General features: G+C 36.9%; 4 protein-coding genes across 5 annotated transcripts; all 4 read right to left on the bottom strand.

Annotated features, from left to right (window-relative positions):
• Positions 1–1,160: 1,160 nt before the first annotated feature.
• Positions 1,161–4,978, bottom strand: cldn15a (claudin 15a). The gene is made up of 5 exons (XM_037758269.1): positions 4,549–4,978; positions 4,069–4,233; positions 3,696–3,777; positions 3,497–3,604; positions 1,161–1,863 (listed from the first exon to the last, which is right to left on the bottom strand). Exons 1-5 carry the CDS (start codon positions 4,763–4,765, stop codon positions 1,767–1,769), a joined length of 669 nt encoding a protein of 222 aa, XP_037614197.1. The 5' UTR covers positions 4,766–4,978; the 3' UTR covers positions 1,161–1,766.
• A 6,526-nt stretch (positions 4,979–11,504) lies between these two features.
• fis1 (fission, mitochondrial 1) lies at positions 11,505–16,692 on the bottom strand. Its single transcript, XM_037758270.1, has 5 exons — positions 16,568–16,692; positions 16,007–16,139; positions 13,536–13,612; positions 13,300–13,405; positions 11,505–12,324 (listed from the first exon to the last, which is right to left on the bottom strand). Exons 1-5 carry the CDS (start codon positions 16,610–16,612, stop codon positions 12,221–12,223), a joined length of 465 nt encoding a protein of 154 aa, XP_037614198.1. The 5' UTR covers positions 16,613–16,692; the 3' UTR covers positions 11,505–12,220.
• Positions 16,693–17,493: 801 nt separating this feature from the next.
• zgc:103586 lies at positions 17,494–21,714 on the bottom strand. Of its 2 annotated transcripts, XM_037759262.1 has the most exons (6): positions 21,634–21,714; positions 21,496–21,540; positions 21,253–21,375; positions 19,071–19,182; positions 18,914–18,971; positions 17,494–17,719 (listed from the first exon to the last, which is right to left on the bottom strand). In XM_037759262.1, exons 2-6 carry the CDS (start codon positions 21,500–21,502, stop codon positions 17,594–17,596), a joined length of 426 nt encoding a protein of 141 aa, XP_037615190.1. In that variant the 5' UTR covers positions 21,503–21,540; positions 21,634–21,714; the 3' UTR covers positions 17,494–17,593. The 2 variants fall into 2 exon arrangements, with proteins under 2 accessions (XP_037615190.1, XP_037615189.1); XM_037759261.1 differs by having other exon boundaries at positions 21,496–21,637.
• Positions 21,715–23,937: 2,223 nt separating this feature from the next.
• Positions 23,938–26,978, bottom strand: LOC119481480 (transmembrane protein 272-like). Its single transcript, XM_037758438.1, has 5 exons — positions 26,680–26,978; positions 26,029–26,121; positions 25,306–25,356; positions 25,006–25,209; positions 23,938–24,894 (listed from the first exon to the last, which is right to left on the bottom strand). The coding sequence occupies exons 1-5, from the start codon at positions 26,684–26,686 to the stop codon at positions 24,677–24,679; spliced, it is 573 nt and encodes a 190-aa protein (XP_037614366.1). The 5' UTR covers positions 26,687–26,978; the 3' UTR covers positions 23,938–24,676.
• Between the last annotated feature and the right edge of the window lie 605 nt (positions 26,979–27,583).

Below are 27,583 nucleotides of genomic sequence, written 5' to 3'. Positions count from 1 at the left end.
GTCAGCCTGGTTTTTAATAGATATGATCTCATAATTGTGAGATAATAATACCCATAATATAAAAAAGTGAGATTTTCATGTTGTTTTTTATTATAAAGCAGGCTTAAGTCCTATATAAATACTGTGAAAGTATCGAAACACTCAACCCACAGGGAAATACACACAGCCCGTATTCAGAAACTCTGCATTTGAAACAAGCTGTCAGGATTTCTGCCCATTTGTGATGTCATGAATATACAATATTTAAACCCTTGACACAATTTTAAACGTAAACATTCTAAATGAGTCCCAGTTTATTTCCTGGTTGCAGTGTATGTGAATGGCATCATCTGACAGGAAGTACACATGGACCCAAGCTGTTGCCTAGCAACGCAATTCTGTTGCAATTCCGTTGCAATTCCGTCAAAATGCATTAAAATGGAGCGTTTCAGACAGAGGGTGAATACAGGCATATTCAGGTCGACAGTATGAGGAAAATAAAGTTGTTTTTTTAACATTACAGCATGTAAAAATGTTCTAGTAGAAACACAAAATACAAGTATGAACCTGAAAATGAGCACGATATGGGACCTTTAATTTATTCATTATGTCATTATTATGTTTTGGGGTTGTACGTGCAAATGTACGTACATACAATACGTACGTCCGGTCCATTCTTGTGAACGGGATATCTCAGGAAGGCCTGGAGGGAATTTCTTCAAATTCGGCGCAAAACATCCATTTGGACTCAGGAATGAACTGATTAGATTCTGGTGGTCAAAGGTTAAAGGTCATGGTCACTGTGACCTCAATTCCATACTATTCTCGTGAACGCAATATCTCAGGAACGTTTTAGGGAATTTCTTCAAATTTGGCATAAAAGTCCACTTTGACTCAAGAATTAACTGATTAGAGTTTGGTGGGCAAAGGTCAAAGGTCAAGGTCACTGTGACCTTACGTCCATCCCATTTTTGTGATATCTCAGGAACGCCTTCAGCTAATAGGCTCATTCGAGATGAACTGCGCCTCGCCTGGAAAGTAGAGCAGGGGGCGGTGACAAATCAGGTGACAGCCAAGCGTTTCCCATAATTAAAAAATAAATAAAATAAAATAAAAAAAAAAATAAAAATAAAACAATCATAACTTTATTAACTTGAGGAATAAAAAGTCAAGCAGAAATGTTTAGCATAACACATTTTATTGTACGCTATTGTAAAAAAAACAAAAACTAAATAAAGATAACTTTGTTAACTCCACCTTCTTTCACGGGTACTATCTATAAAACTGTACAAAACATCACACACAAATATCTGGATCATCACAGGTTTGACCTTCCCATTTACAAATGTCTAAAAGTGTGTATGCAGATCATCAAATTATTGGATTCCTTTGGAAATAAGTGACTGTATGTAAATGTATTTGTGCTAACGTCATCAGGGAAACATAAATAGAATCACTGCAAGCATGCAGTACGTTTGTGCAGTGACAAGGTGACAAGTAGCTTCGCTTTTTACAACTTTTACAACTTCAACGCTATCATTTCAATGCTATAAAGTTTACAGAATACACCCTTGATATTGGGATTATATACAGTTCAGTGGCGCTTCATGATGGACATTTAGCTTTTCCGATGGACAAAAAGCTCCATCTGAAGTGTAAACGCTGAACACGTGTTGGATGCATCAACGAAAACTGAGGCGATGACAAACTTTTACACCAGGATTTTGTAAGAGATGAGATTTCTTTCCTCTTCAAAATTGTGACAAAGTTTTGTTTTCGTATCCTGTTCAGACGTAAGCATTTCGTCCGTAAGTGCTAGCAGCCACGCTTCTGGTCGGTGCCGCTCCAGAATATACAGTTCCTCTGGATTGATAAGGCAACGGGCTGCAAAACAAGATGGTTAAGCAAAAACATCAGACACTGACAGTGAGGCAAATACCAGTATGCTGAAACTGAAGCAGCTAAATGGAATTAAGCCATCATTAATTTGATAATTTTCCTGTGTATGACATGACAAAAAGTTCCAGCATTTTGTCTCACCACTGTGTACTTGCAATAGTGTCTTTTTTATCCGACCAATGGGAGGCACCAAACCACATTTTTAAATCCCACATATAGTGGCTTTAACCAGGCTGAGCACTAATCAGGCTTTTCTCACTCCCCATGCCTATTTGTATAATGTGTCTCTGAGTTGCACAACTATTTAAAGGTGCTATTGATAACATTGATAACATTCAGCCACTAGATGTCTCATTCTCCCCCGTTCCACTGAAGTTACTTCGCAACAAATCGTTGCAAGGCATTTTTCCGTCAATCTCCGCCATTTATCCGTTTTTTCCACTCTAACTGACGACCCAGAGATACCACGTGATAACAACGTTGTTTTACTATTGGCTCACAAGCCTTGTTAGAAGTATGAACCAAACGTCAGATATCTTCAGCAAAGATCAACAACATTCATTTTGGATCCACCAACATTTTTTAAATTATTAATTAACAATCCCAATAATTTTTTTCATGGAAAAGCCATACTTTTATTCGGCACCTTTCTAAAGGCTCTGTGGATGTTTGTTTTTTTTAAATATAAAATGTTATCATAAGACCTTTAAGTTATATGAGACAGGTAATCTGATCTCTGAGTCAGAGGATCATGACTCATCAATTACCACTCCGTCTGATTCCACTTCACCCAACCCCTTTTGTCGGTGTACTTTGTTACGACCTCATTCGCCTTGCACACTTAATGGTCATTAAATAGAGCCCAAATAAAACTTTCCATATGTCACTTAGATGGGCGGGCACTACCAGTAAGTTCAGGTGAGAATGTCCATTTAGAGCTGCTGTTACTGCACATCCCACAGGTGAATTAATAACGTTTTGCCACAACAAGGCGCCAGAGTGCCATGACTTTCTTTCTGAATGATATTCAAGGTTTCACAGCAAAACAATCTTCCCGTGTGTTCAATATGTACATTATAAAAGATTTGGCAAATGTCAAAATAAATGGTGGACTGAAATACAAATAAATACAAAGAATCAATTTAATTTCTTTTGTCTAAACTGTATTGATACATTTATTTATGAATGTATTTAAGCATGTTGATTTCAATTATCTTTTTCAGATATTGATTATTCTAGTTTAAGATTTATTAATTGTTTTATTTAATTATTTGATCAGTTTATTGATGACTTTTACATCTAGTGTATGGAGGATCTAGCGAGAAATATAAATGGTTGTAATGGGTTTTTTTTAATAGTATCTTTTTAATATTTTTACTGTAATTTTTCTATTCTTTATTTATGTTCTTGACTCTTGCCTGTAATTTTATTTCCTTAATATTTTTTATTGTATGTACCAAAAAACAAGGCAAATTCCTTGTATGTGAATAAACCCTATTCTAAAGCAATGCATACATTATTACAAGCAATTATTTAACAGTAAATCCATCAGTAAATGAATGAATATTATGTTTTGGCAGACAGAGAGGGATCAAACAGTTAAAATAATTGAACTCACTATTTTTCCTCTGTGCCCATTTTGCAGGAGCAGGTGAGACAGGCTCCTCCGGCGATGGCAAGCACAGCGGAGCACCAACCGATGTAAAGAGCTTCTCCTATTTCATACCTGCAGCACACAGCAGAGTGTCAGTCAGCTTCATGTTAGGCCTTATAATCATCCTTCTCCACCACCATCACCACCACCACCACTATCTCACCTTATCCCGGGATAGAAAGGGTCAAAGAATTCCTGAGTGATGTTGAAGGCGTACCAGGAAATCGCGACCATTGTGCACACACCTTTTGATAGAAAAATAAATATTCTTTAATCATTGAGAAGGCAGCGGGGAAGCTTCAATATAGGGGTCCAAAGTCTTGAAGGAAACCAGGAGGAAATTTCATGGAGGATTGATTTGAATGTGCAATAAAACATCATTTATTAGCATTGTGGAGAAGTTCCTTTATCTATTTCTAGGGTATATTAGGAGGTCAGACTGGTCAGAAATATTTTTTCTTAACTTTGGACTCCAATTTCACTGGTTTACCCTTCCCTAAGATTCAATTTTAATGCATTTTTCTTATTTTTGATACCTTGAAGTATGAAAAGGACTCCAGCAGTGCCGGCGATTCTCCCTTTGAGAATATAGTTTTCCCCTCCAGCCTTCGAACACTGCACTCCTATCAGGGCCGCCACCAGTCCAAAGGTGCCAAACGCTATGGCTGTGATCATCAAGGCGCGAGACGCTTGGACGTAACCTGGACACAGTGTGGAAATAGACAAAATCAACCACAGAAATCACCTCTATTTACTTGGAAAGGGTCATGAGATCATGGCCAGTTTGTATGAGCAAAAAATGTTCAACAGAGCAAAAGTTCAGGGTGTCCAATGACCCATAAAATCTTGAAATTGTCCTTTAACGGACTTTTTTTTCCTGACAAAGCAACATCAAAACTACTTTTTACACTGTTTTTTTTTTACGTTAAAATGATCTATGATTGATGTTTTGTGGATCTTAAATTCTGTAATTAAAATTATATATTGCAATTAGATGATTTTTTTTGTCGACATACCACTCAGAGCGAGCAACGAAGGGAACTCCCTGCAGTTGTGCACCCCGGTCGAATCCGTCGCACAAGACATCCACAAGTTCTCATAGATGGTGGAGGTGGTGATGACGTTCCCGTCGACGGTGGAGGTCCTCCAGTAACGGTTCGGCAGGCAGACCCCCACCATCACCCAGGCAATGAACGACAGCACCAAAGCCACTACTTCCACAATTGGATCCATGACCCCTCGTCGGCCCAGCAGTCAAACAGAAATTATATCCAGATCTCAGTTTTTGAAACCAATAAAACTTGTTGTCAAAATGTGGTGTGAGAGAAAATCAGCAGAGTGTCTGAGAGAGTCTGTAGTGTGTCTGTTCTGCCTACTGTGAGATGTGTCCAGCTCAACAGATATGTATGATGATTTATATGACTAGCTTTCTCTCCTCCCCCTTCCCTTTCACACACACACACACACACACACAAACGCACTCTCTATCTTCTTTCTTTCGTATTTTACACCCCTGAAACTGAACAGGTGTTTATCGACTCTCACTCTCAAGGTCCAATGGTCATCAGTCGCTGTTAATGACACGGCACTGTTCATGGTTATTAGACATATTCCACCACATTTCTTTCTGTGATGAACAACCAAACATCATTAGCAATTTATAAAACGTTTTAATATGTTTTTTTTGTGCCGGATCTTTCACAAAAAATGGATCTTTATACCCCAAGTTTCATACTGAAGGAGCATTATACACAGTACTTTATGTGTTGTGGGAAAATTGTTAGACATGAAGGCGTCCAAATTGCATCATAAATATTGTTGATTGTCATCTGTTAGGTATTTTGGAAAGTCCTCAGAGTCCCAAGGTAAGATGAAGACAGTATGAACCAAGAACTACACACATAAAATCGTTTTGCTTCCGCCGAGATAGTGTAATTATAAGGGATTCGGTATGACGTGGGTTATACTCTATAAAGCTGAGTGAATGTCCTGTTACTTCCTGTGTCTTGTGTCTTTGACTGCTGTACTGTACCAAGATCTTCTCAGGCCGGATTTGTGATATAATAAACTTATATATTCTAGTAAGGACAACTGGGGCTCATTGAGTTAATCTTTAATTCATCTAAGTGAAGATTGACCTGAAGGACAACTTTTCCACATCAACAATTTACATGTATTAATCGCTTTGTATTGCTAATCTGTGAACGGATTGTAACGCAATTTATAAACTGAGACCTTTCCTGACTTTTTTATCTATAACAGCCTATGGACAGATTTCTACTTAAAGGACTCGGGATGTTTTTTCCGGGAAAATCCAACGCCTGCGACGTTCATGCGCTGTCAACTCCCCTACAGCGCCAACATTGCCCTGCAGGGATGACATATTTTTGTAGGCCAACCAACCAACGAACTACACCGCGGTCGCATGACTTCACGTCGCCTCCACTAAGCTAAAAGCGAGCTAGTATTTGGCGTGACGACGTTTCGTAGTCTCATTTAGCCATTTGTTAGCAACCGCCTTTTCTGAGACACGTAAAAGATTCATAATTAACGAGTGGGATATTTACTGACGTATTTTATATTATAGAACAAAACATTAAAATCTCTTGCTCAGATTGTGTTAAACCAAAGACCTTATTTCATTTAACCAAAAACCCATTCAAATAACCCATTGACTTCCAGACAAGGAAACCGGTAGTGCAAAATGCTAACTCATATCCGGGCTTTTGTTGACCTAGAAAAATACGTCATCCCTCGAGCAATCTATTGCACCTTGATAGTTAAAATACAATTATTGTTTTGGTTTGGAGATTTCAAGGCCATAAGACACAAGGTCACAGTCACTGAGCGCCACACCCAAGATTTTGTAACACATTGGAAAGGTTTCAACATGTAATTGGTCTATTGAGGCACAAAGTCACAGCTATAAGCAAAAGACAAAGGTCTAGAGTTATCCAGTTCACCATGTAGTTTCTGTGTTTGTGTGTCTTCATTAATAATCCTCCTGATAGCTGCTGGGTCAGCGTTGCCAAATCCAGGGCACACGAAGTTTACCAAACTGATAATATTAAGATAAAACCTGCATTTCAGACAAAGTCCTCACACTTGTATAATGGTGGGGGGATTTGTAAACCAGCAAACTCATTTGTAGGCTATATAGGTCAAGAATGAGTCTCCAGATATAGACGCACAATGAGCGCACCAACCATAAACCTGACCCCAGAAGTTTTCTGGAAGGAAGTGTTTGCAAAGGAAAGTTTGTAAAACAACAAGTGACAGACATGCTTGTGAAATATAAAATCAAAATCTATATTTAACATTTTGATTGCACAATGCCAGGACCCTGAAACTGAAGCAGCTTATTAACACCTGTGTGCTTGTGTGTTTGAATCAAGTATTCTATTCTTAGCTCGTTTTTATATTGATTAACTATTTGTTGTTGTGACTTGTTAAACCTTAAAGTCCATCTTGTAAATGAATCCGCTCCAGGAATAATACATTTACTAACATCACGGACACTGTGAGAGTATCTGGGGTAATTTTTTGGCACTACTACAGGATGGATGTCTCACTTCAGAGTTTTATTAAAACAAAAGCAGAAATTCAAAGCACAGGTATATCTAAACTCATTGGCCTATCTCATCTAATTCACCTCCACCTGAGCTCCTCTGTAAACCGGATCCTGCCCCGACATAAACATCTCATTTTATGGCCTAGCTGTTTGCAAAGCCCAGTTTTACAGCTCACCTGACCGCAGCATCGGTTGCTGATGAGTTTGTGTTATTTAAAGCGAATGTCACAGCGGCTTCGTCTGTGAAAACAAAGTTTATGTGATTTCGTTTTTTAAGTGACACTTGGAAAGAAACCCATAATTTTTGCATGTGCTTTCGAAGGATTAACTCGTCACATGGCAGCACAGAAGTCTGCAAAGAATAGATAAATGCAATTAAAAAAAGATGTCTTTGTGTGCTGGTTTATTTACTAAAGGAATATGAACAACTACTGTAAATGTAATTGAAGTTGCTGTTTTAAGAGATAGGAACAGTCCAGTTTACAACACTATTATGGTCAAAGGCCTAAATCAAAAACACAATTCTTGGTGCAGATAGGTTGATTTTATTATTTTATAACTATAGTAATTCATCTTATGAAGTACACGGTGTGGAGAGTGTGAGAAAACATTTAAGATAAACCCCAGAATTTGACATTTTAACAAAAATATTTGAAGATACTCACACACACGTTACCCGATACATAAATCATTATGTATTTCTGACCATATAGTGGATATTTTTCTACATATAATGGTTGTCCCATTGGAAATAATCTGTTCTATAAATGTGAAAATGTGTTATAAACAAGTGCAAAGATGCTTAAATGCCTTGAAAACATGTTCATAAAAGGGCTTATGACTATGAGCAATGAGGTCCAACATGAACACACAGTTTTGGTTGTCTCATGAGAGATTTCTGTTTGTGTTTTTTTCAGTGTTCTCCTCACTGGTTTGAAGTGGGCGTAGCTCATTTGGAAAAACAATGATGTCACATACTTCCTTGCACCAATCAGAAAGCAGCAATATTTGAATCAGAATATGACGACAGTTGGTGGGTTGTTGCTTACGTTGCCAGGCAACTGTCGAGTTTATGAGGGTTGAACTCTTAATAAATAATACCTTTACTACGTTCACCACATTCATTTAATGTCTTCGCATGTTAACATTTGCTAATTAGCACTAAACACAAAGTGAGGCTGATGGGAATGTCATTAGTTTTGGCCATAAAAAAGTATTAGACTTATTATTAAAATGTTGATCTGATGATGGTACTCGATGAAAGGTTAAGAGAAAGTCAATAGGATTCATCCTCTGGGAACATTGACTGTATATAAGAAGTGGACATCACCCATTGGTTTGTGGACTGCCGTTTTGAAGCCTCAAGGTCGGCATTTTGGCTGTCGCCATCTTGGTTTTTTGCAACCAGACACAACACGAAAGGGTGGAGCAACCGAAGTACAACACATTTTTACGTTTAGACGAAAACATGGACAACTCCCAGACCAGACAACACCGTGTTAGCGACCTGTCAATCACAAGGTAGCTACGCCCTAAAGCATACTCTGCTTTATGGTCTATTTGACTCTAAATGGGACCATAATTTACTAAATGAACATCATGCTGTATTGAAGAAGACTTGAAACTAGCGATTGAGACCATAAACTCATGTTTACAATGTTTACTGAGGTAATAAATCAAGTGAGAAGTAGGCTCATTCTCTCATAGACTTTTATACAATCAACTTCTTTTTGCAACCAGAGGAGTCGCCCCCTGCTGGCTATTAGAGGTATTAAGGCACAACAGCATTGGGCTATTACCCACTCTCTGGGAAGCATGAATGAATGTGTACAATTTTGTGCCATCCATCCAATAATTCAATCTGAACTAAAGTGGTGCACCGACTGACTGATGAAATGTCTCTTCAAGAATTTGGACCCTACAAAGTCATATCAATACTTGCCTTTTCCACTATTGGTGCTCCCAACAAGATAGTTTTTGTCTGCAGCTGGTCTGAGAATACGATCAGTACAATAAAAACATAGAAGGAAATAATCAAAGCCAGGAACAAATATTACACAATATCATATTATAATATTACACATTAACTGAACATAAAATTATGACAAAAATCTAAATACACTGTCTCTCTCTCTCTGTGACTTCCTGTAGTAATATAAGGAGACAGACAATAAACCGTTGTTCTACAGGATTATACAGTAACTTTAAATGACTGTGTGATGACACACAAACAGGGTGTAGCTTAGCCAATACACCATGTTCCCAGATGTATTTTCTTTCTTCATGGTGATTACACATTAATATCTCTCAGCCATGTGTTTAAACCAGCAGATACTCAATGAACATTGGCCCTCGTAACTGAAACTCACTGAAGCTGATCTGAATTACACCGGGTTTGATGAATCATTGATGTTAAAGTGTGTTAAAACTGCACTGCATGAGATGAGTCTGACGACAATTCCAGCTTTGGTTAGTGGTTAAGTTTATTTTCTGCTGCTCTGATTGGATATTAGATTCATTATTGGGGGACCTCTACCTACCTTTATCTCTTTTCGTTTACCCACTCCATCACCTCTTTCACACCAAAGAAGATTATTGTTTTCACTCATCTGTCCCTGGGGAGTTTCGGTCCCGTCAGGTGGGTTAATGAGTAACACCCCATGAGACTGATAACACCCCACACACCTGATAGCCTCCATAAGCCTTCCTGTCGTAAAACGGTGCCTGAGACTTAAATTTATCTGGGGGTCAAGATGTGAAGACGGTCGACAGCTAGTAAACTAGGCCAGGCACGTTTTTTTGTTCAAACATGTCCAGTATGGCCCAATCTTAGTGCTAAAGACTCCTAGACACTTAGATAGTGATGGTGATAATGCACTCTCTCCCAGTGTCCACCAAAACATCGTTGTAAATTTAATAGTCAATAAATGACAGTGATAAGAATTGGACTTTGCTCCATCAACATAAGATTCTTCTGAAAATGACTTTGATGCATTTATCAGATGCAGGTTGACATCAATGGAAAATTCCACTTTCCTAGTCTTTCATAACTGTTAAAACGTAAAACATACTCATAATATTCTTTTTTATGCAGATGATACAGCTTTGTAGGCATTTAGCTCGTCTTTAACAATGTCTAGATTACAGGCTGCCATATACTCCTTACTGCACTACACTTGTTTTACAGACATAGCTACCAGTTACTTTACTGTTTACAACCACAAATATAAAAAGTTTGTAAAATATAATACTTTGCTACAAGGGATGCACCAATCTGATGCCAGTAAAAAGTCGATACTGATTCAAATAGCTGGATCGCTAATCTGGGTCCGATAAATTAAATTAAATTCTATGTTTACGTCTGATTTAACATGTACGTAGTACTTCATGCGTCAGTTGCACACCGGTAGACCGCATAGCTGAGGGAACTAACAACAAACGTGAGCTGTTCGGAGGTATTTCACGCTCGCTACGCCAACAAGTTCTATGGCTACTTGCAATATCTGCAAAGCCAATGTTTCGAGGGGCTGCAGTAGCACTAATACATATTATATTCACTAGTACATATTGAATTGCCATTTGCAAAATGCATTGCCATTTGAATAAAGAGGCCAAACTAACTGCACTGCAAAATAATGAATTCCTGTTAAAGTTTTAACCATTGTTGCTGCATTTAAAAGGTTTCAAATTGAATTGTATTTGCTGTTAATTTTGAAGATTTTTTACCGAGTTGCTGGTGCACAATTTATTATTTTAATAATAAACAATTCAGTACATTTATAGCCATGTATTTATTTGTTATATTTTGTTTTACTAAGTTAGTAGTAAAGCAATGTTTAAGCCAAGCCTGATGTTGTCTTACACATAAAAGAATGATCCCAGTCACTTCCACACAGTGAGGCATACAGCTCATTAATTAAACACTGGTATCGGATTGGTACTCGGTATCGACTGAATAACTTAGATTGGTGCATCCCTAGATTAATATTATATACAATTAGAGCTGGAACATTTAGTCAATTAATCACATGAAAGTGGCGACTGTTTTGACAATTGTTTGTCAGACATTTTATATTTTTAGCTTCTCAAATGTGAGGATTTGCTGCTTTTCCCTTGTAATTAATTTAATTATTTTATTTTCTTAGTTTGTTTTGTCCAACTATTGGCTGGCTGAAACAGGCAATGTAAATGTGTCATTTTGTAAATGTTATTTAGAGATGTCTGATTGTTTCTGACGCTGTTAGTGTATCAGCCTTTGTCTGTGTTTGTTGCATGTCTTTTCTTCTTTCTGCACTTATTTCTTCTGCTCTCAAAAGAGATACATACCAGTGTGTATGGTACTCCAACACTGAAGCAGTTGTCATTGAAGACCTCGACAATAATTTCCTGAGAACACAAATCTCTCAGTTCAAAATCATTTTATTTAACAAGATGGAAACAACCCATTAAATGTAGCACAGGTAAATGTGTTTTAAATGGCAAAAATGATTAATTTCCAAGTGTGTTGCGTCCCTTATTTTAAAGTACTATTCAGAACAAATGTAAAGAAACCTCATGTCCAAAATAAATGCAAACATCTCCTCACTTACAGTCTTCTACCAGCAGCAATGCAGTCATTGCTACCTCAACAGCAAACAAATCACACCATTGCTTTTGCTATTACAAGCACTTCCCATTGCACCCATAACACTTTCCTTAACAATTCTTAAAAATAATTAAACAGACAGTACAGAACCACAACTGCACTTCTAGAAGGATATTATTTATACAAAATGTAAATGTGAACTTAGGAAGTTTAGGCTGAGGTGCAAACTAAGTAAGAAATTACATGAAATTGAAGTGCATCCTGACTATCCTAGTTTATTTACAAATAATGAGAAAGTGCCAAGCTATGGTGTGTGAATAGACAGCCAAGTAATCATGTATGGTGAATCTCAACCCTGTTACAATACGGTTATTCATTGGCGTTAATCAAACCCTTTAATTTGTGTTGCGGTACATACAAACCAAAATGTTACATCCTTCAAGCTCTCTCCACAAACTTTTAATTGTTTTATGCAGGTGAAGAGTCAGTGTGTCAGTCCAGCAAAATGAAGACGCGTCGTCCCATGTCCAGGTTAAGATTTAGCAGCTCCCTTTGACACAGCCAAGCCGATGAGGCCCGCCAAACCAGCCACGCCAAGTCCGATTCCCCCGACGATCGCCATGCCAACCAAGCCGTCTAGATGACAACATGTGAATGTCAGCATTGTGGTTTTACACTCAGGGGGAAATACTCACAAGGGAAAAATAACTGGTAAAATAAACTATTCTGTTACGACTGGTACGAGGGCTGTCACGATATCAGATTTTCACTACACAATTATTGTGGCGAAATTAATTCAACGATATTATCGCAAGAAAATTTGAAAAAATGAAAAAGAATCAGTCAAACTCATCTTTAACTTTGTTTATTGTGCATTTTATCTCTTTTTTGGAAAATGAATTACATTAAGAATAGAGTCTGTAACCTACTGATGTCATTTTTATTTTTGCTACTAGTTTCATTTATATGTCTCAGGATAATTCACCAAACATTCAAAACCGTTTACAGAAAGAGAAAAGACATGGATTTTGATCAGATTTTGATGTAAAAATACTCTGATACTGGTTTTTGACATACATTTGGCATATAATAAAGAGGTTAATGAACAATTAACACAGGGACACTAGACTAAAACTGGGAAAATGTATTTTTCATTTCATGGGGACTTTAAATTTGCTGTTTTATGTTACAAAATGCAAATGTTACCTTTTTGTTAGTGTTCGTAATGTAATGTGTCTTTTCAAAACATGATGGCTTATGTAGGTAATGATCATTTTTGTGCTGGTTTATAGTTTTAGTCATTGGCGAGGTTGCTGTTACATTTCTTGACTCCAGCTGTATTTTGCCCTGGTGATTTAGAGCTAGTACCCTGTGTAGAATAACATAGGGCTGACACTACGGTCAGCTGCTTCGCGACTCACACAACACGCGGCTTAATATAATATAATTAAATTGGCTGACTGATAACTCGGTTGGGCTCTATTTAAGAGGCGCTGGATTATTTACCTTGATATTATCATATTTGTATTATTAACATGGTCAATAATTGTTTTTTAAAATATCCCGGTTATCGTCAATACTGGTTTATCGCGACACCCCCCTAGTTCGTACCTTTCTTTAAAGCCTTGTCGATGAGTTTCTCCAGCTCCTGAGCCTGCTTGTTCCCCGGCTCGTTCTTTAGAAGAGTTCGGATGTACTTCAGGGCTTTCTCATATTCCTGGAAGAAGAACAGGGGAGAGGAAATACTCTCAGATGTGTGCACATTTTAAATGTCATCAAATGTGAGGGCTGCATTAAATGTTTAAACATGTTAAAACCTACAAATTGACTTTAGGAATGACACTAACTTTGAGTCTGTAGTTGGCCACTGCAAGGTAGAACAAGAAGTCCCGGGAGTCGTCCTTTGACGCTTTCTGAACAAGTTCTAAGACAAAAACAAAACATTGATATCAACTGTTGAATTGTGAAAAAATACAAGCTAATGTGTTACATCAGAATCAGAATAATACTTTATTGATTAATGACAGACCATCCTCCCTTTGCAAGCAGTGAAGCTGCCATGTCCCTTGTCTGATCCCTTCTAAGCAACATTCAGACATTCAAAGTCATTATTTGTATAGTAACAGTAACTAGAGCCTCACGGATACATTCTCACAATCAACATTATTTAGCTTATCACAGATATATCAGTATCACTGTATACGACACATACATTCTATAACAATCACGCCCAAAAACAGTATCACTAAATTCAAATGTAATAATAAACCTTTGAGTTACATGACAAATCTTATACTTGAACTTTCACAAATTTCACAAACAACTCCTTCCCAAACTTTAATATTTTTCTAGTTGAATTAAATTTGTACACAGATACATTAACCATTATGACAAACAAAAAGTAAACATACATTGTTATATTTTTTAAAAATATTTTCTTTATTGTAGCCCCTGTATATTGACTTATTTTTAAGTTATTGTTTATTTATTATGTTTGGATACAGTATTTTTAATGTTTCATTTATTTACTTTTCAGATTTAATTTGATTGACATCTACACTGAAATCTTTAATTGTGTAAGAATGACCATGACCTGCTGAATGTCTGTCCATTCATAATGTTCAATGAAGACAAAAAAATGTCTCAGTACATATCTGAATTGTTTAAAAGGGACAGTGTGTAGGATTTGGCAGCATCTAGTGGTGTGGTTGCAGATTGCAACCAACTGAGTACCCCTCCGCTCACTCCTCCCTTTCCAAGACTGTGGTAACGTGAGCCACCGAGGGCAAAAACATGGTAACGCCGTTCGCCTCGCTCAGAGGTCATCCATACCATAATAACACTGCTTTAGGAGCAACGGAAGTCAGGCAGCGGCTGCGGGGTACCACGGTTTTTCAGTCTACGGCTCACGTTACTGCAGTTTCACAAGAGTGTTAGAGAACTACGGTGGCCTTCAGGTAACGTAAAAACGTGAAAGGCTCTCTCTAGAGCCAGTGTTTGGTTTGTCTGCTACTGTAGCAACATGGCGGACTCTGTGAAGAGGACCCACTCCCTATGTAGATATGAAGGGCTCATTCTAAGCTAACGAAAACACAACGATACTTAGTTTCAGGTGATTATACACTAATGAAAACATAGTTATGAATATTATATTCCATTTCTTCTTTTCTTTTCTTTTCTTTAATAATAATAATAATAATAATAATAATAATATATTAGATTTATATAGCGCTTTTTAGTGATCTCAAAGGCGCTTAACATATTCGGGGGGAAAACGGTGTGAGACAGACAGGAGACGAACGACAAAAACAGGCGACATACACAGGCACACTCTCATACATACACATGGACTGATGGGTAGGGGGAGGGAGGAGGCTACGGGTAAGCAGATGAGAAAAGATGTGTTTTGAGGCGGGACTGGAATATGGTGAGGGAATCGGAGTCTCTGATGAGATTGGGGAGTGAGTTCCAGAGCTTGGGAGCTGCCCTGGAGAATGCTCTGTCCCCAAAGCTGCGGAGTTTGGACTTGGGGGTGGAGAGTAGACCAGCTGAGGTGGATCTGAGGGACCGTTGAGGTTGGTAGGGGGAGAGGAGTTCAGAGAGATAGGGGGGTGCAAGTTGGTGGAGGGCTTTGTAGGTGAGGGTCAGGATTTTGTAGGAGATCCGGTGGAAGACGGGGAGCCAGTGAAGGTCTTTCAGGACTGGGGTGATGTGATGCCATGATTTGGTGTGGGTGAGGAGTCGGGCAGCTGCATTCTGGACCAGTTGGAGTTTATTGATGGAGGTGTTGCTGATGCCATAGAGGAGTGAGTTGCAATAGTCAAGGCGGGAGGAGATGAAGGCGTGGATGAGTTGAACCAGGTTAGTCCCATTGAGATAACAAACGTTGGCATGCCATAGAGTCTGCTTCTAAAGCCTTCATTAAAAATATTTAATGATACCAGGTCCTTGATTTTTTAGGTCATTTAGGAGCAAATTCCAGGCTGAGGGTGCAGCCTACGGGGTGCCAGTGCAGGCCATCCCACCCGAGAGTACAACTCACAGTGGTGAGTCAGAGCTTTACAATTTGTGATGAACCTTAAGTATGCATGGTAAGCTACATCAAGCCTATGAAGGCACTGAGCAGAGGCATGTACAAAACATCTCTCTCTGAAATGTTACACACTGGCCCTTTAAGAACCAACTTTAAAAGTGCCACATCCAATATTTTGGATTTGTAAACTCTCAAATATCAACATCAGCCTCATAAATCTACTATTAGTCTGTAACTACAACATGTAGCTCTGGGTATAATAAGCATATGATTGCATTAACTTACCCTCCAGGAGCACAATCCCCTTCTTGATGTCCCCTGTGTATTTGCTCCTGATCAGACACCAGGCATACTCAAACTTAGTTTCTTTGGAGACGGCTCCCTTCACCAGCTCACTGTTGTATTTCTTCTCAAATTTCTGTCAAAACAAAAGCAGAAGTTGAAGCCATGAACCCATGAAGGTAGTGAAACACACAAACACAGTGCTTTGCTCAACATGTAGTGTTTGTTTTGGCAGATCATTGTGTGTAATGCTTCCTCTGAGTAGAAACCAGTAGTTAACCTTCAGCTTTAAGGTCACAGAAGTACATATCATTCCCCAAATCTGTTATTATAATGAGTCATATAGAGATATTAGAGGATGTCATCGTTACATCAGTCACATCAGTAGCATTAGCATTAGCTAGAGAGGTGACGCCTCAAAGTACGTCGCTTTTTAACCAAAGTTTCAGCCTTTTTAACCCACGTTTCAGAATTTACCGAGTGAACACATGTTGCTAAGACATCACCATGTGCTAATAAGTATGTGTTTGTGAATTGAAGAGGTTTAATCGTGTGTAAACTTACTAAAAGGTCTTCTGGAGCGACCACATCGCTCACGACAGCCTCCATGTTGTTGTTTCCGGAAACAGATTCAGGCCCCGCCCACTTTATGACGCACTCATTGCGACGTCATCTTTAGAACCCTCTAGTAAACTCTCTCTGCTATCATAATTATAATTATAACAAAGATGATTATTATAATAATAGTGATGGTACTAATGATAGGAATGCTGCTACGACAAATAATAATAATAACAACAACAATAATAATAATAATAGTGATTATATAATAATAATAATAATAATAATAATAATAACAACAACAACAATAATAATAAAAGTGATTATATAATAATAATAATAATAATAATAATAATAACAACAATAATAATAATAAAAGTGATTATATAATAATAATAATAATAATCATAATAACAACAATAATAATAATAATAATAGTGATTATATAATAATAATAATAATAATAACAACAACAATAATAATAATAAAAGTGATTATATAATAATAATAATAATAACAATAACAACAATAATAATAATAATAGTGATTATATAATAATAATAACAACAATAATAATAATAGTGATTATATAATTATAATAATAACAATAACAACAATAATAATAGTGATTATATAATAATAATAATAATAATAGTGATTATATAATAATGATAATAATAACAATAATAATAGTGATCATATTATAATAATAACAACAATAATAATAATAGTGATTATATAATAATTATAATAATAATAACAATAACAACAAAAATAATAATAGTGATTATATAATAATAATAATAATAATAACAATAACAAAAATAATAATCGTGATTATATAATAATAATTATAACAACAACAACAACAACAATAATAATAATAATAATATAATGATGATAATAATATAATAATAATAAATTACACATTTTAGGAGAAACAAAATATGTTTAATTGTTTTCCTAATTTGCAGTGTCGCTATAACCCAATTTAAGGGACTTTGCAGCTCATGTACTAAAAAGTGACGTCTAAGGATCCTGCTGATACGTCTTCAGTTCCTGGCGTGTAAAGGACAGAGGCAACAGTTCACTCAGGCTGGTTTCTCTGAAAGATCCGTCCGGCTTGATCAAGTATACAATCCAGTCTGATCCAAACTGGTGAGAGAGAGAGAGAGAGAGATGCACAGTAGTGAAGGAGAAAGTACCAACATGCAAGGTCAGAGCCAGGATTTATATTAACGCTGGGGTCATGAGTCTCATATGTATCCTACTCAGACACACAAAAAGTCTACATTTTTATATTTAAATATTTCTTTTTGTATTTAACTATTTAATTATGTGTTCTGTGAAATCTCAAGGAAAAAAAATCTAGTAGAGAAATACTAAATCCTTTATCTATGTATTTCTGTTGACCTAAAAGTTGCCAAATTTGGAGTGAAATGGTAAAAAAATAAAATACTGGAATCAGCACATAAAACATCCAGTAACGTCACTTTACCCACATTGCTGAAACCCCCCAAATTCCCTGGAAAAAAAGGATATGACCTCAGTGTCCTATAGCTAAAGCCATTGGCTGCAGTATGCAGAATAAATGTCTTACATTATATTTTAACCAACAAAGACTAAATGTGCTCTGAAACCAAGAAAGTTAACAGTTTATTTTGCTGCTTTAATCATGATTTCAAAAGGGTTCTTCAAGTGTCACACAGAAAAAATTGTTTTTCATTGTTATTGAAATTTAAAATAAATAAAAAAATAAAATAAATCATCTTTTAAAAGTTTTATTATGATAGCAAGAAAAAGACAATAGCGTCATATTCATCTGGAGTACCTCACTTCTATTTAATTTACTGAACAATGCTGCTCTATTTAACGAGGAAGCTATGAAATTTTACTATGCTCGGTTATTAGTATTAATGTTTAACGTATCTGTGAAATACAGTAACAGGGAAGAGATATATAGTGTTCCTGGTTCATACACTGCAAAAATCGACCTCTTATCAAGTCATTTTTGTCTGTTATTCAGTCCTTACAGTTTATTTGAGATTTTTTTCAACTTATTCCAAATTCAAAATTGCCTGGTGTTTTCTGAAATTAAGTTTTCTTGATTGTAGTGCAGTGACTTACCTTAATCCTTTTATTCTTTTAAGGATAAAGACATTTGTTTCTAGCTGATTTGAATTGGAGACAAGCTGAACTATTCTATATTCTGAAAAAATATATTATTTAATTATTTAAAAAAAAAATGTTTAGGGTTAAATCATAGACAGAAATATCTTAATAAGATGGAAAGATTTGAAGTGTATCATTTCCTGATTGTCTGTACCGGTCATAAAAGAGCTGTCTCACCTCCAATAGCACCTGTCGACATGCTCCACACGGCGCAACAAAGTGGTCTTTGATATCACTGCATGGAAGAGAGGAGAGGATAAATGCATCAGAACATGTGCTATATGAAACTCTTAATGTGTCACCAAAGTCATGACACTGACTGTCTCAGTCTCACCATGTCACAGCGATGGCAGTGAACTGTCTGTGACCTTCCACCACGGCCCTCTGGATGGCCGTCCGTTCAGCACACACTGTCAGACCGTAGGAGGCGTTCTCCACATTACAGCCTGAAAACACACAAATGCTCAGACTCTGGACTCTTTCACAGTGATAATAAAAAAAAGTGTTTAGATTTTCTTTGGCTTTTTCTTAAATATATAGCCTACATTTATTCTTTTATGAGTTGAACACTTAATTCTCTTTGTTTTTATATTTTATACCCCCTCTTTCTCCTTTACCCACTTTATAATTTCTGTTTAGAAAAGTGTTATATGAATAATGTTTGCTTGAAGTATCAAAGTAAAAATACTCATTATGCACTGTTGTTATATTACTGTATTATTACTGATGCATTTGTGTGGGCACAACATTTTAACAGTGATGGAAGAAGTATTCAGATCCATAACTAAAGTAAAAGTACTAATACCACATTGTGAAAATACTCCACTACAAGTAAAAGTCCTGCATTCAAAACCTTACTTAAGAAATGAATGTATTATCAGCAAAATGTACTTACATTTTGAAAAGTAAACGTATTCATTATGCAGTCAAATATTCCCTGTCAGTGTTATCATATTATATCTGATGTTTCTGGATCTATATTACTGCTGCATTACTGTGTATGTTGCATTTTAGTGCTCATCTTTACTCCTTCATATACTGTTAGGTAATTTAATCTACAGCAATGCATCATATTCTAAAAGATCATCATATATTTGTGGCATTGCTGTCCTGTGAGAACTACATACTGTATCTCTAAAAAGTCAGCTTTTTGACAAGGCATTTTCAAACAGATCCAAGAGGGTTTTTAAAGAGTTTATTCTCAACAGCGGGCGCTGTCGGAGACGATAACGTTTCTCTTCCTGCTTCAGCCCCGGCACCGACACGCTTTTCCTGCTTCAGCCCCGGAGGCTGAAGCAGGAAAAGCCAACACTAGGATCAGCAGTGATTCATGGAGAGACCTTCGTCTGGTCAGCTAACATTACTGCCAAGCAGGTGAAATATAGAGTGATATTGTGGTTTTAGCTGACGTGTGTCGCCTCACTGTTTTGAGCGATTCTCGTTCATGTCTATTTAGAGTGAGCAAGCGCGAGCCTGACGCTGACTTTCGTTGACTTAACGGCCACAGGTGTCGCTGTTGAAAAGCATTTCTGAAAGTTACAAACAGTCCCTTTAAGTGGTCTATTATAAGATAATATTTGGAGCAGAAGTACAAGAGCATGTGGCAGCTGCCAATTCTCTGGTGCTTGCTGTTGTTTCCCTTTTCCCTGGTGTTTTTTTGGTTGAGTTGCTGAGTGATTAGAGGGTTATTCAGTTCACCTGTTGCGCATGGTGTGGGGACTGGCTCTTAAATGATAATTGAGAGCAGCTTGGTGCATTCCCCTCTTGGCCAATCAGGGTGTAACGATGCCCTTTCTGTAGGGCTTAAAAGAGGAGGGAAACTGCACACCCAGGGTCATTCTGATCTCTCCTTCACTCAATGCAACATGTGTTATCAGCTTTATCAGAAACTCTGGTCTGTTTTGGGCCCTTTTGGGATTCTGTGATCTTTGTGTTTGGTTTGTTGAGAGTGTTGACTCTCCTAGTTGGGGAAACAAGTTAAGTGCCAACCAATTGGGTTACCTGCACTGGGACGATTAGGTGCTATTTGTGCAACAGCTGGCTTGCCTTACAATAGCCTAACGCCTGCAGGCTGTATTTTTGTATTCTATTCATTTGTTGATTTTCAATGAAACCCTTTATACCCATTTCTTTTAGTGTATTTTATTTGGGAAAACTTTAAAGGAGGGTAAAAGGAAAAACACAAACCAATATTTCAGTTTCCTTAATTGTTTGTTAATATAGAGGCATTTGTTCATTATTGAAGAGGCATTTGTTCATTATTATTATTAAGAAGGCATTTTATTTTATATTATTATGTGGATGGGAACTGTTTTTCAGTCTTCTGACTCAGTACTGCCACAAGCAGATGCAGAAATATTCTATTTAATTAATTATAAGCATAAAGTAACATGCAATAAAGTACTACAATTACCTCAACATTGTGTTTAAGTACAGTAGTCTCTTTCCACCACTGCACTTCCAGTATTGCTGTGTAGCACATGAGAGAATAGAAGTCACCTGTTGTGTGTTGTTACCTGTGATTATGGCTCCATCTGCTGTCAGTAGTGCTGCACCGACAGGGAAGTGGCTGTAGGGGCAGTAAGCCTGGTCCCGGGCCTGCTGGCACTTTGACACCAGCTCTTTCACTCTATCTGCGTCTAGAACACACACCACAAGGATTTAACAATCAAAACAATACGGATTAATAGCATTTATGACGAGCTGCATGATGATGTGTTCAAGGGTAAAAAAAAAAAAAGTTTGTTAAATGAACTCACCTGCCATTGCAGAAGAAGACAGTTTTCACCTTTTTAGTCCAAAAGCTGGAAAAACAATTGTTGTAAAGTTGTGTTAATGTACAGTAAGTGTACAGAGAGGAGAGCGGTAGGGTCCAGACCTGATCACGTATTGTTTACCTCCACGTCTGTGTCTGTGTTGGACGAACAGTTTGGGGTGGGGGCCTGGACCTGCCTGAACCTGACCAGACTGGTAAAAGCCGACTTTTGTCAAAGTTTCTCGCGAGAAAAGTGATGTTGAATGTGTTGAAAAGAAAGAGGAATAAAAGAAAAACACATATGACAGAGAATCATGACAATACAGTTAAAGCTGGAATGATTAGTCGACTAATAAAGAAGTTGATGGATACAAGAATGTTTGGCAACTTCACCCCTTTTTTTTTTTTTTTTTTAACTAAATGTTTATTCACTTTTGCACATTTTTAAAAAATACATAGCTGCTTTAGTTTAAAAAGTTTAAAAAAAAAGTCTAAACAAATATATAATAAGATAAGATTTGCAGTGTACAGCAGCAAAGGGGATAGTGCAAAAAAACAAAATGCATCAGCTTACACAGTAAATAAAAAAGAGCTAAACAAAGTGTAACAAAAATATGAACCATTTAAATAGAAGGAAGTATAAAAATAGGAGCAGTATATACAGTATTGACAATAAACAGACTATTAATAAAATTGCACAAGTGGACAGTGATATTGCACAGTGAGAATGAAACAAAATTCCATCTGAAAATACTGCACAGTATGAATTACACCTGAGTAGTAATAATGATAAGGATATTGCACAGTCATTATACAGTATAGTGCAGTTATTGTCAGTTTTTGGTGTAATAATAATAATAAAAAAAGAAAGAGGAAAAAGAAAGAGGGAGAAGAAATAAAACAAATACACAAAAATACCTTTAAAAAAGACATGTTAATTTTGGCCAAATTCACGATTAAATCGGTACAGCACCTTATCACTTTGGTATTTTTAAAATAAATAATTACAGAAGCTCATCGGTTTAAAAACATGACTAACTTAACATTTGGTTCTGCTGTAATCTTTTCCATTGTGTACACTTTCAACCTTTAACCTGCCATTGATTGATTTTTTTTGCAACCAATAAAAGGATATGCAGCACACATTCCTTTCTCTGTTCCATAGCGCCATCAGGGATTGCTCCTATAATATAAAACAATGGGTCTAATGGTAAATCAACTTTCAAATTTGAAAGTATTTCTGTATGAATCCCTTCCCAGTATGATTTCCATTTTGGACAATCCCAGAAAACGTGTGTGAGATCCCCAACCTGTTTACAATCCCTCCAACACAAATGTGTTTTACTTTGGTCATATTTTGATACAATGAAAGGAGTTCTAATATACTGAATTCTTTCCATAATGGGCTATTCGTTATATTATGTCCCCCTTTGCACACTTCTTCCCATGATTCGTATTTAATAATAACATTAATTTCTGCTTTTCTTTTTCTCTTATGTGATATTAAACTGAGCTGATAAGACATGTAAACCAACATGTACAGTATTGCTGTTCTTGTTTTAACGTGTTTCACGTGTCTTTTGTCATTACACCTGCCCAGAGACTGCAGTTGAAGAGTAGTTGTTTAATGTTTATTAATGTGCACTCTGCCTGTAAATTTAAACCGTATAAATCATTTAAAAACAAGCAGTTTTATATGACATAATCTTTGCCTGTTGGAAATTGGGATGGGCATTATTATTGTATAAATCAAACAAATAATGAATAAAGAAAATAATTGCCAGATTAGTCGATAATGAAAATAATCATTAGTTAAACATAACTACACTCCCTGCCTCGTGCTGGTCGCAGGAGTTGATTGAGCTTGACGTCCCGGAGGCAGCTTGTGTACTACCTTAAAACCTGGCTGGTCTCATGTGGTATGAGTCTGTAATCTGATACCTGGAGGACACTAGGTTAAAGGGAGACTAACAAATCCACTCCACCACGTCCTCAAACTTGAGGGTTGGGCTTGGGGCTAACAACTCCACCCTGTAAAAAATACCATCTTGTTACAGAAACTACAACGAGCAAAACTATTGTCACCAGGCCCAGAGTAGATCCCAGCCACCCAAACTATTTGGGTGGTAGTATGATCACTCCTGATGAAAGCCGAAAGGAAGTCAGGAGAGTGAGAGAGGGTCTACTTGGGTCAAAAACCGAGATCCGCCTTGGAGCATGGAATGTCCGAACCATGTTTGAGACCTACAAGACAGCACAAGTCCTCAGTGAGATGAAAAGGTATCACCTGGAAACACCATCCTCACCCAGAGATATATACAGAGAGCCATCCATAACCCTGCCATGACACAGTTAAACCATGAAGGACAATGGGCCACCAGAACACCCCTCTCCATAATACTCCAAAACAAACCACCATAACTATTATTTTATCTTATTCTTTTTAATCTTGCCTTAATTTGATTTGCACCCTGACTGACAGCCAGCCAACCCCAACCCTCTCAAGCACACAATCACATGATATTGATCTTGCTCAGTTATGTTGGCTTTTTTTTTAAAGTTTCCTTTCTTTATTTATTTATTTGTTTATTATTTTATTTATTTTTTTTCTTCTTTCTTTAATTTATTTTTCTCTCCATTTTGTTTTATCCATATTTCATTTTATTTTATTTTGTTATGAGGAAAAGGAAGAAAAAGAAAAAAAGAAGAAAAAAAAATAAAACCTCAACTGGCCGGGCCATGATGCCTCAACACCAACTGGGCTCCTCCTCCATCTCCTCTCTCCTCCCTCCAACGATTTCCTATGATTAGAAAAGGGCAGAAGCCCTGAGCTATCAAACCAGGCTCACGAATTTACGAGTACAAGTACGTATCACCTGGACATCCTGGGGATAAGTGAAAGTCACTGAAGTGGCTCCAGACGTCAAGTGAGCTGGACAAGACGAACCTATCATGGGGAGAGGCCCAACATGCTGCCAAGGACAGATAGATGCAATGGAGAGAGCTCATTGAAGCCTTATGTCCCATAGGGGATGAAGAGAAGTGAGTGAGTGACACTCTCTCATACTATTTCTCCCACTGCCCAAATTGTGATAAAATCCCTTTAAAGCCCCATTCAGAGTGCACAATGCAATAATATTTGGTGTATTTACGCACACAGATAATTATATAAATCCATCCATGCCTCATACATTCCCATAAAAGTCTCTGTCTGTTGGTGCAGGACTCATCATCACATAACACAGCAGTCCTTTGCAGAGTCTGGACAGGAAGACGCAAACCACAAAGGTCTCCCACACTGCGTTCCAGAAAGCAAATGTGTACAGGGTCTTATTACAGTACAGACCATCAGCAGCTTCAGGATCATAGTTGGGCTGGTAGACTGAGAAGACCCACACGTCACCTGTTTAGGAGCATGGGACAAAAACATTTAGTTGTAATCTGTTATTCTTTTTGGGATAAAATATTCTGTATGTTTAGATTATAGGATCTGTGATATGTTTCATCCTTATACCTGCCAGGATCCATGTGAAGAAAAACAGGCTTATTAAACACAGCAGACAGGCTTTGAAGCCTCTGGGGTGCTCCTGTGGCTGAGCTGCATCGCTCTCACAGGGGAGGGTCACAAACGGTACCATCAGCAGCCTTACGAAAGCCATCCCTAACAGATAGTTGGGAATGTTGGGTTGCTGAGGGCAGTCCTTGAAATACACAACACCTGTGGACAGACGGCGACGAGAAAGATGTGTAATAACAGAACGGTTGTTGAAAGATTATATAGTAAAACATCATGTTGAAGAAAGAGGATACTGACCAAAGATGACTTGTGCCAGAAGTTGGACAGCCCTTACTACTGTGAATGCAACTAGAGGGGTAAGATACAGGGAAAAAAAGTCAGATTCAAATTGGTAACGTCAGATTAGTTGCATATTTTTGCATTTAATATATATTTTTTACATTAGAAAAAAATAGCAGAAATGTCTGTTTTTTCTTTCTTTCTGTGAAGCACTTTGTTTTGAAAAGTTATATACAAATAAAGGTTATTATTATCATTAAATTCAATTAAATTAAATGGAACTATGACCGTATTGTAATAATTTACTGTAGTTTTATATATATATATATATATATAAAACTACATAAATGTAAAATTATTATTATTTTTATCATTTACATTTATAAACTTATATTATATACCCAATATCCCATACTCAAAACACATTTAAGGTAACAGCAATTTCATTACCTTGAGGACCTTGATTTAAGAATTTTGATACTATGAATGATGAAAAGATAAGATTATTATTATTATTTTTGTTTTAAAAGTCTGATTCAAATTGGTAATGTCAGATTAATTGCATATTTGTTGCATATATATATATTAGAAATAGCAGAAATGTTTTCTGTGAAGCACTTGGTTTTGAAAAGTTGAAAAGTTATATACCAATAAAGGTTATTATTATACACATAATAAGTGTGTATTAAATACACACTGGGTGTACCTAATAAACTGCAACTGAGTCTTTATTACACTCACCTGATAGCCTTGGGGGTCTGGGTGGTGGTGGTTTCAATTGAAGCCTCAATATGGCCCCCACAGTTACTGTCACCGGGCGGCCTGTAGACGGGGCTAATGAGCAAACACATAAACTGGTATTATTCTCGCACAGTTTCTACACTTGATGAAGAAGCCTAATGTGTTATGAAAGTAAAGGGAAAGTAAAAATAAAATGTTGTTTGCTTTAAAAAAACATCCAATACATGTCTGGGTTTTTCCCATTGATCAGATTGTAGGTACCAAACACCATCACTATTATAAACGCAATATTAACATTGTTTTCATTATTACTCTCATATTGTTTTCATACTCAATCCAAAAGTGAAACTGTGGGTGACAGTTTCTGCTGACACTTAGAGTTTGATAATAAATATCACACAATCATGTTGGATGTTTTGTTTTTTTATCAAAGCACTACTCTATATATGGAATAAAGTGAATATTGCTCAAAAGAAAACAATTTCTTGAAAGAAATACACTTTATTAAACCTATTAAAAATCTCCTTATTTGAGTAACCAGCTTATTTTTTAAGTAATAGTATGCTTTGCTCAAATTCACCGCAGATCACCTAAAATACCTGACACAGGCTGCACTATTAAATGTATGCAATTATGCAAGAACCCACTTACCTGCCATTGCAGGTGAAAAAGCTTCCTGTCCCTGAACGCTTCGTCAAATGACTTAACTGGTGCTCTAGACACACTTACAGGAACAACTGGGGATTTCTACTAGGTGATGTTTTTATACTATGGTCAGCACTGAACAGGACGAACCTGTTAGTACATGGGATGGCATGTCAAGAAAGTGAAAATAAAATTATTCCTCTGCATGGATTCTTTATTTATTGAATCTACTGATATTCGAAAGTTGAGAACATTTAGAGTAAATTAAATGTCTTCGAAAACGGATTATTAAAGGAACAGTGTGTAACATTTCGGAGGATCTATTAGAAGGAATGGAATATAATATTCATAACTGTGTTTTCATTAGTGTATAATCACCTTAAGCTAAGAATCGTTGTGTATTTGTTAGCTTAGAATGAGCCGTGTGTAGATTGGTGGGTCCTCTTCACAGAGTCCACCATGTTTCTACAGTAGCCCAGAACGGACAAACCAAACACTGGCTCTAGAGAGAGCCATTCGCGTTTTCGCATCGGCCACCGTGGTTCTCCTACATGTTCCGCACACGGGAGAAATTTGAGTTGGTTGCAATCTGCAACCTCACCACTAGATGCCACCAGATCCTACACACTGCACCTTTAAAGGAACACTGCAACGTTTTGGAGCATCCACTTGCTTGCTGTTAAACCGTCTGTTTTGCAGTATATCCAGCTCTTTGAGAGTCAAAATATGCTGTCAAAATACCACAAAACTGTCTTACTCTCTCAGTTTTTCAACCCAGATCTAATTTAAAATGACTCTCATAATTCCTAACGTCAACCATATCTTTCGTATTGTCAAAAAATGCACCTGTAAAAAGTAAAAATCCACCTTTTTATATGTGTAAAATAAATTAAAAATGGCTAAGTTTGTT

Source organism: Sebastes umbrosus, chromosome 22 (genome assembly GCF_015220745.1).
Source record: "Sebastes umbrosus isolate fSebUmb1 chromosome 22, fSebUmb1.pri, whole genome shotgun sequence".
Lineage (NCBI taxonomy): Eukaryota > Metazoa > Chordata > Actinopteri > Perciformes > Sebastidae > Sebastes > Sebastes umbrosus.
The sequence above is the reverse complement of the archived record's forward strand: the minus strand, read 5'-3'. Positions and strand labels throughout refer to the sequence as shown.